Below are 14260 nucleotides of genomic sequence, written 5' to 3' on the forward strand. Positions count from 1 at the left end.
CCTTGTCTTAAACTAAGGGGATAGGGGGAAAAAAAGATTAATTTAAAATATTATCTAATTTGAACAGAAAAACTACTGAAGAAATATAAAGAGAATTAGAGAACTTAAGACAGTATGAAGCAACCGAACTAGCACCAGTCCCAAACAGAGGAAAGAAAAAGGAATAGTTGCTGAAAATGTTCTAAATCTCATGGAAAACACTAACCAAACAAATCTGATGAAACAGAATTTAAAAAAAAATAAAATAAAAATAAAAAGATTCTCACCTACTCATTTAAATAAAGATGAATGAGGTTTTGCCACCAAAAGAAATATACACCTTCTGCCTCACACAGTCACAAAAGTCAGTCAAACTGGAACCAAGGATTTTAAGAGCGAAACCGTAATTCATCTAGTCTATGGGATCAGGGAACATCTTTTTTCCTTTTTCCTTTTTTTTTGGAGAGGTGGGGTTGGCAGGTGGGGGTAGGACTGATTTGATTTTTCAAGAGACCGGGTTTCTTTGTGTGGCCCTGGCTGTCCTGAAACTCATTCTATAGACCAGGTTGGCCCCAACTCACAGAGATTCGCCTGACTCTACCTCTCAAATGCTGGGGCTAAAGGTGTGGGCTACCTCCACCCTGCTGAGAACATCTTTGTAAAGGGCCCATAAAACATTTAAGTTTTCTGGGCCATACGATACCCAGAACAAAATCATCCAATATTACTACAGAAGGACAGAAGATAAAGACCATAAAGGAGTTCCCGGGTGTGGCTGGTTGCTAATAAAATCCTACTTACAAAACAATTCGCTGACACACAGACTTGTACAAGACATGTTTTAACATTATACATAATAACAATAAATAACAGCTTTCATTATTTAAATGGACCATGCAAAAATGAGGGCGTTTTATAAGAATCTCCAAAACAAGGCTAGAGAGATGCCTCAGAGGTTAAGAGCACTGACTGCTCCTCCAAAGGTCCTGAGTTCAATTCCCAGCAACCACATGGTGGCTTACAACCATCTATAAATGAGATCTGGTACCCTCTTCTGGTGTGCAGGCAGAACACTGTATACATAATAAGTAAATCTTTAAAAAAAAAAGAATCTCCAAAATGTTATCAATCCTAGCCATGATGAACCTTTAAAATTGGAAAGAGCAAATCAAAGAAGAAGATTAAAAAGCATTAAGAGCACGCTCCAAGTCGTCCATGTCCAAAACAATGGCAATAACAAAAGTAGCATATGCTTTAAGGAACCTGAACAGTTAGTTGGTGATGATTGTGTTTTGGTTTAGTTCAAAGACAGGTTTTGCTATGCCATGCAGATTAGGTTTCCCCATCTTTGTTTTCCTAAATACTAGGATTTCAGGCACACACACTATCCCATGCCCAGCTATGAATAGTTTTTATGCTTGTTTATTTTTAGAGTTTTTTTAAAAAGATTTATTTATTTTTATTTTATGTTCATAATGGGTGTTTTGCCTGCATGAATGTCTGTGAACCGTGAACAGGCAGTACCTGAGTAAGCCAGAAAAGAATGTTGGATCGCCAAACACTGGAGTCACAGACAGTTGTTTAAAGCCATATAGGTGCTGGGAGCTGAATCTATATGAGTTTCTCCATAAGAGCAACAAGTGCTCTTAACTATAAGTGAATGCTCCATCCCCAAAATACTATGTTTTTTAATCAAACCCTTTCAATCCTACTTTTCTTATTACTTGTGTACATTTTTTAAATTAAAAACTTTAAGGTATAAAAACCATAATAACAAAAAAAGTAGTAATTATAAAAAAAAAGATCAAATTTAAACTCCAAACAAAACACCAACAACAACAGATTCCCCCCACAGGAATTATGATTTAATAATTATTTGAAGTTTACTTTTTTAAGGTATAATTTTTATATATCCTAAATCCTCAAAATCAATTAATTGTTTGATAATAAAATCTGTTATGAATTGCACTATAAAGATTGTAGATTTATAATCAATAAAAATTGATGGTTTCAAGGTTGATGGCCCACGCCTGTAATCCTCGCATTTGGAAGGTAGAGGCAGGCATACCTCTGAGTTCTAGGACTGTCAGGGATACACAGAGAAACTCTGACTTGAAAAACCCTAAATAAATAAACAGTTGTGCATATATATTTAAGTGACATTAAACTACAAGATGAGGCTTGGTCAGTCACACATGCCTTTAACCCCAGCATTCAGGGGGCAGAGGCAGGCGGTTCTCTTGAGTTCATGGCTAGTCTGGTCCACAAAGTGAGTCCTAGCACAGCCAGAGCTACACAGAGAAATGAGAGAGAGAGAGAGAGAGAGAGAGAGAGAGAGAGAGAGAGAGAGAGAGAGAGGGAAAGGAAAGAAAGAAAGAAAGAAAGAAAGAAAGAAAGAAACAAAAAATTCTATGTATAAAAACTTATATGCACATGTTAGTGTATTGTTAACAATGTTCACTCGTGATAAATAGGTTAAATGGGACCAGAGAGACATCACTGTTCATTTTATATTTCAAGATACTATTTAAAATTTCAAATCACGTATTGTTATTTTTAAGTATCAGAGGAATAAGCTGCGCAATAATGAGTCATTTTATGTTTTCTTCTATACAGTATTTTTTTCCCAGGCAGTGTAAGGTGGAGTCCAGGGTCTTGAACATCTATGCAGGTACTGTACTATTAGTCTGCAGCTCAGGCACCCACTGTTTTAAAGGGCTCCGGTGAGGGCTGCCAAGACAGGCTGGTCAGTAAACAACTTGATGCAAAGCATAAAGACCTGAGTCTTATACCCAGCACCCAAGTAAAAAGCTAGACATGTGATATGCATCTGTGACCCTTGTTTTTGGGAGACAAAGAAAAGATCCCTGGAGCTCAGTGGCCAGCCTGTTCAGTCATGCATTGAATTCTGAGTTCAATGAGAGACCCTGTCTCAAAAAGCAAGATAAAGAGAAATCAAGAAAGACATCCGCCTCTAGCCTCCATCACTACATGCAAATGCCTGCACAATACATGTATAGAAACACACACACTAAACATGTAAAATAAACAAAAGCTCTAATAAACCATCATTTTTTAAATTTAAGATAACAGAAGCCGGATGGTGGCGATACATGCCTTTAATCCCAGCACTTAGGAAGCAAAGGCCAATGTGGTCTACAGAGCAAGTTCCAGGACAATCAAGGCTACACAGAGAAACCACGTGTTTGTGTGGGGGTGGGGGATGGGGGTGGAGGATGGGGGTGGGGGGACATGGACAGACGGACTCTGTGTGAAACAGAATTATAAAAACAGAAAAATTAAATACATTTATAAACAAAACATTAGATAATCACCTTTTTAAAAAAATCATGTATTTGTAATAATAAAAACTGGGAGGGAGGATTAAGTTAAATGTTTAAAAAAAACTGATTTAGGGGCTGGAGAGATGGCTCAGATGTTAAGAGCACTGGCCTCCTGCTCTTCCAGAGGACATAGATTCAATTCCCAACACCCACATGGCAGCTCACAACTGTGTGTAACTCCAGTTCCAGGAGATCTGGCACCCTTACACAGACATACACGCAGGCAAAACACCTAAACACATAAGTAAAAATAAATAAATCTTTAAAAGACTGATTTAAAAAGTAAACCAGGTGTGGTAGCTCTTACCTACAATCCCAGCAAGAGGCTAAGAAAGAGGACCACTGTGAGTTCCAAGCCACCCTACGCTACAGAGTGTAACCCTGTCTCACACAACAAAGACAACAACAAAACTCACAAGCATTGTGGTCATCCCTCCTCAGCCTCCCAAATGTAATGATCAGAGGCATGTGCTGTTACAACAACTGGATACTAGTAATTCTTGTGTAATCACATGGAGCAAGAAAACTACCATGGATATGCTTCATTATATGAAAATCATTTCTTAAAGAGTATTTGATTCTATATTTAAGTAAAAGTTTTAAATCAATTAATAGCTATCTATTTCCCATAACTAATAACTGAAATTATTTGAGCCAGGGCTTATACTGGGCACAGGGGATATGTTATAGACTAGCTGCTCCAATCAGAGAATTTACTAGAGAACTATCATGGAAGAAAATCAGAATTACTTATCATCCAAAGAGCTATTCAACTTTACCATCTGCAAATATGACCATTCAAAATGACTCCCACCTCCAGGTTCAAAGGCCTTCCCCCATCACATGTAGAGACTACATTTCTACTCCCTTGAATTTAGACTCATAAATTGTTCTGAACAGTAGAACACGATGGAAGTAAAGCTGTGCCAGTTCCAGACCTACATTTATGAAGTCATGGAAGCTTTGCACAACTGCTACCTTCAACTGCCAACCTAAAGTGCAAGACTATCTCACAGGAAGAGATAAAGCCTGTAAGATGAAAGGCAGGTGGAAGTAGATGAAGAGCAAGATGAGAACTGTGAAACCTCAGAAGGTAGTCAGCATCACAGCTCCAAGGCGGGAAGGCATTCTGCAGCCTCCAGTCCATACCATGCTGCCTCAGCAAAAAATTGAGCAGACAAGTCATCACCACAGCCTCTGACCAAACTCCCAACTCAAAAACAGACAAATAAGTAAATAAGTAAGTAAACAAATAAAACAGAAAGACGACATGCTGACATGATTCACTATGCAAAACAGACACAGAAGAAAACAACATTCTTATCTGGATGAGTTTAGTGTAAGACAGATACCTAAACATCTCACAGAGGCCTTTGTCACACAGAGTAAAGAGAAGCTGAAAGAAAAAAAATGACCATGGAACTGAACGAACAGTGTAAGATGGAATGAAAGGGAATGAAGAGAGGAAAGAAGAAAAGGAAAGAATAAAGATAAAGGAAAGGTAGAGAGAGCAAACAGCCAGCGTGGGGAGGGGGGAATAGAGTAGGGCTCATGCCCACCACACGAAGTGCCTCTCTAACTAAGCTCCCTTCTTAAGAACTTAAGAACGCAAGCTTGCACAGCCTTTCAAGCTAAAGCGCTTCCCTGTCAACCATAACTTAGGTCCAAAGAAGAGAAAAGGTCAGTCTCAAAACAAATCTCAGGTGGCATTTTTTCTTAACAGAATCAGCTCTTATTTGATATACAAAAAACCTATAAAATACTTGGTCAGTCTGAACTCAAACACTGAGTGAGGCCTCTGGCTTTCAAACTAATACACTGTGAACCAAATGGAAACTGAGGTACAAAACAGAATACACACACACACACACACACAAATACACACACACACACACACACACACACATACACACACACACACTTTTTTTTCCAGTTTTTGTTCTTTTCCCATTTTCTGGCTTGGAACTGTTTTTAACTTTTTTTTTTCTTTTAGTGGGTAGCAGGGTCTCAGTCTATTGTCCACATTGGCCTCAAACAATGATCCTCCTGCCTCAAGCCTTACAAATGCTAGTACTACAGGCTTGCACTATGCCAAGCCTGAAAGCCCATTTCTTAAGGAAAAGTAAAGAAGCCCAAATGACCCAGCTAAACAATTAAAAGCAAACAAATGTGGCACTGAAAAAAGAAAATTCGAGAGACAGTTTATGCTTTATTTTACCAAACAAATCAACAATTATGTATTGGGCAAAAAGTGGGCACTGAAGCATCTTGTAGAGAATTCACTTCGCATCCAGGAGCACCTGATCACAGGAAGACCTTAACAGGCACTACATCATTATCACCATCATGCTCAGGTAAGGGTAAGAGTCTTATGTACCTTTACAATATTCTGAAGAGTGACTTTTAAAGATATTTCCAAATTTAAAGTTTTACAATTACTGTACTGTACTACAAAATAATGATTATCCTAAGATATTGAAATGTCTATTTGCTACCATGCAAACCAAGATACATCAACCCAAACACACAGATGGGTTGTTGTTTTAATTTTCACATTACCAAAAAAAAAAAAAATTCAGATCAATTCATATGTTCAACCTTAATAGACATCTAGTTAAAAATCAACTTATAAAGACATTGAAACCTCCAATTTTATTTCATTTTAAATGAGAAATTTTTAATCTCCTTACTCTGACAAATTATCCCAGGCTAAAATAATTCCAAAGACATTAAGATCTATGACTTCTCTGGGAGTCCTTCTATTAATCAATATACCTTTCCATGGCTTTAGCTGTATAAGGCAAATGCATTTCAATACTGTGTTCATCTTCATCTGTCTGCAGAGACATGCGTTCAAACATTCCTGTCTTCCATAGTTCTCCGTAAACTAAAGAGATTTCAAAATATATTAAAACAAATATTAATGCATATATTATTTTATGAGCTCCCGCCCAGTAACACAAAATTATAGGCTATGACAAGAAACAAAAGCACCACATACTCTATTTTTTCTATTGTAAATGAAGGCACAATGACTAATTTTATTACATAAAATAATGTATGTAAAGACTTACCATTTGGAAAGAACACAGTATATTTTCATTAGTTCCTTTTAATATTTCTAAAATAGAGTATAGTTCTAAAACCATTCTCTGGATTTTAATCTAAATGTTCTAGCCAAAACAGCTCATTAAAATTCCTACTATAATAGAAAAATCACCATCTATTTACATAAGATTAATAATATCATTTTTTAGGTTTGTTTTGTTTTTGTAATAAATTCTATAGCTTTTTATTTCACTTCATGTATCTACCACATGAACAACATAAAGTTCTCACTTTTAATACTATTTTTCCCAAAATTCAAACTTTAACTTATGGCAGAAATCATAAATCTACCACAGTACTATGCCAACTTAAAATGATCTAGCTATCCAGATATTTCTGATGACCTATACTTCAACATCAGTCTATCAGCTGGATTGATCAAGGAAGACTCCCAGCATTAGCTTCAGATTCAATTCCTAGCACCCACACAGTGGCTCACAACCATCTACAGCTCCAGTTTCAGGGAGAATCCAAAGTCCTCTTCTGACCTCCTCAGGTACTAGGCAGGCCCATGGTGCATGGGCATGTATGAGAGCAAAACACTCCTGCCCATTAAAAAAATAAACAAATCTAAAAATATGAAAAATAACAAAAAAGGAAAGTGTGTCCCTTAAGTCATCTCAATCAGGAAGGGAATAATTTAGTTTGATTAATAATATCTATTCAAATAACAAACTGCTAATATTCTATGAGTCAACCTTAAATTATAAAAATCAAGGCCCAAATAAGGCCTAAAAGAGTTAAACATATCTTTTTCAGATGATACCTTTTATTTAATGTAAATTACTGCAAACTTTAACAAAACAATAGCATCTCTTACATATTTAAAATATTAATTTATTGAGCCCAAGTTCATGAAAGGTGGTTATTATACAGAGTCAGGAGGGAAAATCCAGTGTAAACCATGGGTAAGGAATATATTAATATTTACTGTTCTCTGTATACTGTTTTATAACCTTTTACATTACATATAGTGTAAAAGAAACAACTAAACAAAAATATGACACTGGGGACTAGCATGATGACAGCTCAGTGGAAAAAAAGCTTTTCAAGACGGCATGAGAACCTGAATAAGAATCCTAGAATCCAGACAAAATGTCTAACATGGTGATGCACGCTTAAGATCCCAGGGGAAGTGAAGACAGTCAAATCCCTGGGGCTCCTGGGTCAGCCAGCCTAGTCTACTAGGTGAGGTCTAGGCCAATGACAGACATGGTCTCAAAGAAACATACAGCATACAAACACAAATGTGCGTGCACTCACTCACAGGAGAAGACACACACACACACGTGCGCAGACATACACAAACACAAAATATAACCTCTAAAACCCTAGAAGGAAAATCAATGTAACAGACATAGGAGCTAGACAGATGTCTTAGCAGTACAATGCTTGCCACATGAGCCTTACGACTGGAGTTTGGACCTGAGAATCCATGTAAAAAGCTGGGCAGGTGTAGAATTCCATCTACAATCTCTCACAGAGGAAGAAAGGAATCCCAGATAGATAGATAGATAGATAGACAGACAGACAGACAGACAGACAGACAGACATATATATGGCAAGCCAGGTAAGCCAAAATACCAAGTTCTGAATTCAGCAAGAAACACTGCCTAAGTATATCAGCTGGAGTGATCAAGAAGACTCCCAGCATTAGCCTCAGGCTTCCACAAAGCACATAAATTCACCTTTACACACCAACATACACACACGCCCACAGAAATACAAGCACATATGTATGTATACATGCATATGCACAAAAAATAAATAATACATGTTAAAACAAAATATTTAAAATTTCTATACCACCGTTCAGAGCCTCAAAACCTATAGAATAATGTTCCCAAAACAAAAAAATGAGAGGAAATGAAAGTATTATCACCATAATTTAAAGTGAAAAAAGTGACACACATAAAAACAGAGTCAACTTGCTGAGTCTTTCATCATGTTGTCATGTATTCTAATTTCTTGTGTCATGGTGCAACACAAAAAAAGTATTTCTCTAAACATAAATGTAACCACTATGTTATGGAGCCAAGTGCCTACAACAGATTTTTGTTATGAGGAAAAGTCTACTTTTGTATGTCTGATTTATACAGATTAGTTACAACAAAATATTTAATTAAATAGTATTTAATATTTGTATCTCTAAATGTTTTAATTAAACTGTGATCCTGATTAAATGAGTTTCAGCTTTTTGAAAACTACATGGTTTCTATATACTTACTCTTTTGGTCAATACGAAGATCATACAGAGGAGTCCTATATATATCCACACTGGAGAGTGCACATCGAGACAGGGGCACATGGTGGGAGGGCCCAAGGATGAAAATTCTCCGGCTGGGAGATACACAACAGAAACACAGAACAAATGTACTTCTAGACAAATCTTATTAAGTAACTGTACTTGTTTTTCCATGCTGACTACCTGCATTTACTACATTCTGTGAACATAAGAGCTAAACTATGTTCTCACCAAAATTCATATAGTGAAGATCCAACTTCCCATATCTGACTACCAATTTGAAGATAAATTTTTCAAGAGCAATGAAGTTGAAATGAGGCTCTTATCAATGTGACTGATGGACTTATATAAAAAAGACTCAGGGCCAGGAGTGGTATCCCATATAATCTCAGAATTTGGGAGTCTTGAGGCAAGGACTGCTGCAAGTTTGAAGCCAACCTGGGCTACATGGGTGGGTTCTAGCCAGGCTGGATTATATATAACAAGATCCTGGGGTCAGGGGTGGAGGGACACATGGGACATGATCACAACATATGACTCCAAGAACATGCCTAATAGTCATGCAGTAGGGGGCCTGGCAGCCTCAAAGCAAGAACCTCTACCCTCCCAGGCACCGTGACGCCAGACTTTAGCTTCCAGAACTGTGAGGAAATAAGACTTCTGCAAGCTGAGCACACAGTCCTTGGAATTCCATGTCAGAGTTGATTTGATGGTTTACTCCTTAGTTTTCAACTGAATTTATATCCAATAAATGGAAATACCAGCTATAAATTTTTATAACATGCTATACATAAAATCATTTCTACATATATAACTAGACACATTTCAAAGCATACTGTTAGCATGAATATTTCACAGCTATGAAAATTTAAAATTCTAAATTTTTTATAGAACAAAATATTGATATAAATTGCTAAATATCTATTTCAAACAGCATTATAAAGAAGCATTCTAATAAAGCTATTTTGACATTATTTTATGGTAGCTAAGAAATAGGACATCTAGTTGAATTCTATGTAATCAACTTTCTCTATTCTCATTCAAATATAAGTCATCATCAAAAAAGCAACTTTTTAATGTATGATTTGTACTGTAGACTATCCAAAAACAATAACTGGGCTACATAGTAGCTACAATCTTTACAATCCTTTTGTCACAGCAACAAAATTAAAATTAGCTTACTATTATTTCATATCAAACATCCAAATTTGTCCCACAATATAAATTTTGAAAATATTAATATTCTGTTTTCTAAAATTCAAATAAACCAATCTTATCATACCATATACAAACATAAATAAGTTACAGATCCAAAAATTGCAAAACTGTGAGAAAGAAGAAAATGGGTAATGGGCTTATGTATCTAGAAAAAAAATGACCTAATTCTTTCACTGTCAGATGTTTGGAGGACAAGGACTGTGTGCTGTAGCAATATGCTCTGACAAAAGTCTATTACTGTACCAAGTGTGATGGCATTCACCTACATTCCAACACTTAAGGGTCTAGGATGATTAGGAATTCAAAGCCAGAGTGGTCTACAAAAATTAGATCCTATCTCTAAAAGAAAAACAATGCCAAGTAAAGTAGACACATCTTTAATCCTAGCACACAGGAGGCAAAGCAAAAGCAGGCCTGGCTTGCACATTGAGACGATGACCATGGATATGGATGGATGGATGGATGGATGGATGGATGGATGGATGGACAGACCAATGAACCAACCAAAATCTATTACTAAGATAAGAAAATTAATTGTTTTTTTTTAAGATGCATCACTTAAAGTTGGAGAAGGAAGGAGGAGATAAGGAAGTTTTGGATTGTTATTCTCAGGAGCCTCAAATTTGAAGAAATCACACAGAAAACTATTTTATCCTAAGGCCAAAGAGTGAGTAAGAAACTCTTCTTCTACCCTCTCTCTTCTCCATCTTTTTAAGAAGATTTTATTTATGCCTGCACACCAGAAGAAGGCACAGGATCCCACTATAAAAATGGTTGTAGATATCTTTTGAGGATGGAAACTGATCTCAGGACCTCTGGAAAAGCAGTCAGTGTTCTCAGCTGCTAAGCCATCTCTCCAGCCCCTTCTCCATCTCTTCAGCATTGTAATCCATATTTATCACATGGATCATCAGAGAGAAGGGTCAAATTCAGATTATTAAATGAACTAAACCAAGCGATACCATTCTGTTCTATCAGTAGTATACAAATATTAATAAATTTTTATTAATGTCTAATGTGAAATATGTATAAAATGATAACCTGGGAATGTTTAGGTCACTTGATTAATGCCAGGGATTACATGAACTCAAAATCAACAACATTTGACCAGGGACAGTGGTACAAGTCCATAGTCTACATACTCAGCAGATTAGAGCAGGGCACTCAGTTGAGCTCAGGAGCATAAAGCTAGCCAAAGCAACTCAGTTAAAACCTCACTTACAAAAGAAAAGGAAGAAGAAGCAAGGATAGAGCAGGGAGGGAAAGGAAAAACTCAACACGAAGGGGTGTGGTTCTCATTAAGGAATCAATTTCTATGAGAAAAAGGCTTTTGGAAAATTCTAAGGTACATCGTATAAATGATAGTTTTATTTATACTTTATACTGGTGGCACACAGCTTTAATTCCAGCATTCAGGAGGTAAGGCAAGCGGATCTCTGTGAATTCCAGGCCACCCTGGTCTATACCCTGAGTTCCAGGACTAACAGGGCTACACAAAAAAATTAATCTGTAACACTGTGCATTGCTCCAGAAATGGTCTTCTGGGAGCCTAACGGCCTTCAACTGAGAGGCCTGGGTGCTTTCTTTGCCTACCTTTTGTCAAGCCAGTCTATACAGAAGAGCCCCCACCAATGGAAATTAGCCAGATATTTTCCTAATAAATTCTTTCCAGTATGGTAAAAACTCACCCACAATCAGTCTAGTACAGTTCCAGAACTGATTTAGAGAAACAAGAAAAAACTGTGCTATCAATACAAAATTCTTAAAACTGGCATACACGAAATACAGAAGGGTAGACATTACTGAAACAGTTAAAAGGGGCACATTAAGACAACAGTGACCTCAACAAAGGCCTCTGTGTTAGCTAAAGTGCTAACAAAAGAAAATTAACAAGGCACACTGAAGTTCATGTATTTCCTCCTCCACAAACAGTACAGCAGCTACAATGGCTGGAAGGAAGGCAAGTCAGCAAACCTATGCCCCTTCCCTTTAATTAACTGCAAAGTGTTTAGTCTTTAAAAAAAAAAAATCAGTACTGGTATTCTAGCTGTGACTAGATTGGAAGAAGAAACCTTTAATACTAAATATCAGAGAGATGGCAGGGTGTCATTTTCCTAGAAACAGTCCACACACTACAGCTCCTGAGAACTCACCTTTTCAAAATTACTATAATAAATATGGTCTATGAGCACCTGTCCTCATAGTTTTCAACTACCTATTCCAACTAATAGAACATAAGTAAATTTTTAAAGATGTTTCACAGGGAGGACAAATTTTTTAATGGAAGACTAAAACTGTCATGAGCTTTTACTCTTTGACCTGCAAAGCTCTTTGAAAACTATAAATTCAAGTTTCTGCCTAATTGCCGGTTGAATTTCAGATTTTAGCTAGTTTTGTTAGCAGCCAGGAAAGACTTTACAACTGTCAATATGAAAAATAATTTAATGAAATGCCCAAAGTAATCTTTGGAAACTCAAATCTGATCATTTCACTGCCACTTGTCTTTTTGTTTGTCTGATTTTTCAGACAGGGTCTCTCTGTGTAACAGCCCTGGCTGTCCTGGAACTCACAGAGATGTGCCTGCCTCTGCCTCCCAAATACTGGAATTAGAGGTGTGCACCACTTCATCCTTGCCCTTAAATCCTTCCTGAGCCAGGCTGTGGTGGTGTACTCCTTTAATCCCAGCACTTGGAAAGCAGAGAAAAGCAGAAATCTGAGTTTGAGGCTAGCTACAGGACAGTAAGAGATACACAGAGAATTCCTGTCTTGAAAAATAAAAAACAAACAAACAAAAAAAAAACCTTCCTGGCTTTTCATGGTTATGAAATCAAGTAAACCCCTTAAAATAAGTGGGATTTGGCCGGGGGGGGGGGGGGGGGGGGGTTAATCCCCTAGTATATGTGTATGGCTTTGGGCAGGATGTGAGAGGCATAGATGCAGAATGAGGGGACATGTTGAAGCCAGAGTTTGACACCAGGTATATCTTCCACAGTAGCTCTCCACCTCATTATTTTTTGAGACCAGGTCTCTAGTTGAAAGAACAAGCTCTAGTTTCAGGTGAACTATCTAACCAGCAAGTCCAAAGGTCTTCCTGTCTCTGCCCCATCCACCCTCCCAATTCCCTGCACTACGTTTCAGAGGCACACCACCCCACAAGATTTTACAGGAGTTCTGGGGATCAGAACTCGAGTCTTCAAGACTGTGCAACAAACACGACCCAACGTAGTACCCACTTCCTATTCCTAAAATGAGTTTAAAAGGCTCAAATAAACTAGCAACTTCTTGTACTCCTTTTACCTCCCCTTGACTGTTAACATCTATGAATACAGTGGTCTTACAGGTCCTAGATGAACTAACAACTATACATTGTCATTCCCTTTGATTGGTTGGTTTAACTTAAACACCAATTACTCAGTGAAGAATGCTTTCCCATGCTTGAAATCAAATAACCCTTTTAAGGTCTATCATATCAATTATCATAGTGTGAACCGTACATTTGTAACAACATTTGAGACCCTGTAAAGAAATGTAAAAGCAATGTCTCCTTTCCCACTATCTTTCACTATGATAGGGGGAAATGTTCTTGTTTCACATTTAATGTTTCATTTAGTTCATGGTATTTGGGAATTAAGGATAGTAGAGAGTTTTGTTAACATGTATAAGATCCTGGATTTGATTTGCCTCATTACACACACACAAAAAGTCATTTTCACTAATAACCAATGATTTATTGTTTGATAAATAGCTTTAATTTTATTCTAATTTTTTAAACATTTTTTATGTACTTGATTATTTTGTCTACATGTATGTATGTTCAAAACCTGCATGCTTGGTGCCCTTGGAGGTAGAAGAAGGCATCAAAAGCCTTGGGACTGGAGTTACAGAAAGTTGTGAGCTGTCAAGTGGGAAGTAAACCTGGGTCCTCTGGAAGAATAACTAGTGCTCTCACTGCTGAGCCATTGCTCCAGCCCACACAACTATTTCTGTACTTGGAAATTTTTTATTTTTCACCCTGAAAATGATTTGATAATTCTTTTAAAATTAAATATTATTTTAAAGAGTTTACTTATAATTTTAGCTTATTAAGATCTTTTTTAATTAAGATTTTTTCATAAAAAATACTCTAACCATGCTCCTTCCTCCCCCGACCTCTTTACCTACCCAACTTTGTTTTCTCTTGAAAAAAGATACCAACAAAACACAGAAACAAAAATCAAAATAGGAAAAAGACTAATATGATAAAAAAAAGTCATGCCCATTATTATCATTAATATTTTATAAATTCTTTAGAAATTTCATACATTTTGATCATATTCACACACTCCATTACTCCCCAATTTATCCATTCTTCATATTTAAAAAATAC

General features: G+C 36.8%; 1 protein-coding gene across 4 annotated transcripts in view; it reads right to left on the reverse strand.

The window, feature by feature from the left end:
• The window catches only part of Memo1 (mediator of cell motility 1), an 86145-nt gene that overhangs the window by 25055 nt on the left and 46830 nt on the right, over positions 1 to 14260 (reverse strand). For all 4 annotated transcript variants that reach the window (XM_041631070.1, XM_041631067.1, XM_041631069.1 and 1 more), the window contains 2 exons: positions 8659 to 8771; positions 6099 to 6210 (listed from right to left, as the gene is read on the reverse strand). In XM_041631070.1, the coding sequence (XP_041487004.1) occupies positions 6099 to 6210; positions 8659 to 8771 (225 nt within the window). The remainder of the gene's footprint in view (positions 1 to 6098; positions 6211 to 8658; positions 8772 to 14260) is intronic.

The sequence above is a fragment of the Microtus oregoni genome, unplaced genomic scaffold (genome assembly GCF_018167655.1).
Source record: "Microtus oregoni isolate MIOR12 unplaced genomic scaffold, Mior012 000036F_ref0000092, whole genome shotgun sequence".
Lineage (NCBI taxonomy): Eukaryota > Metazoa > Chordata > Mammalia > Rodentia > Cricetidae > Microtus > Microtus oregoni.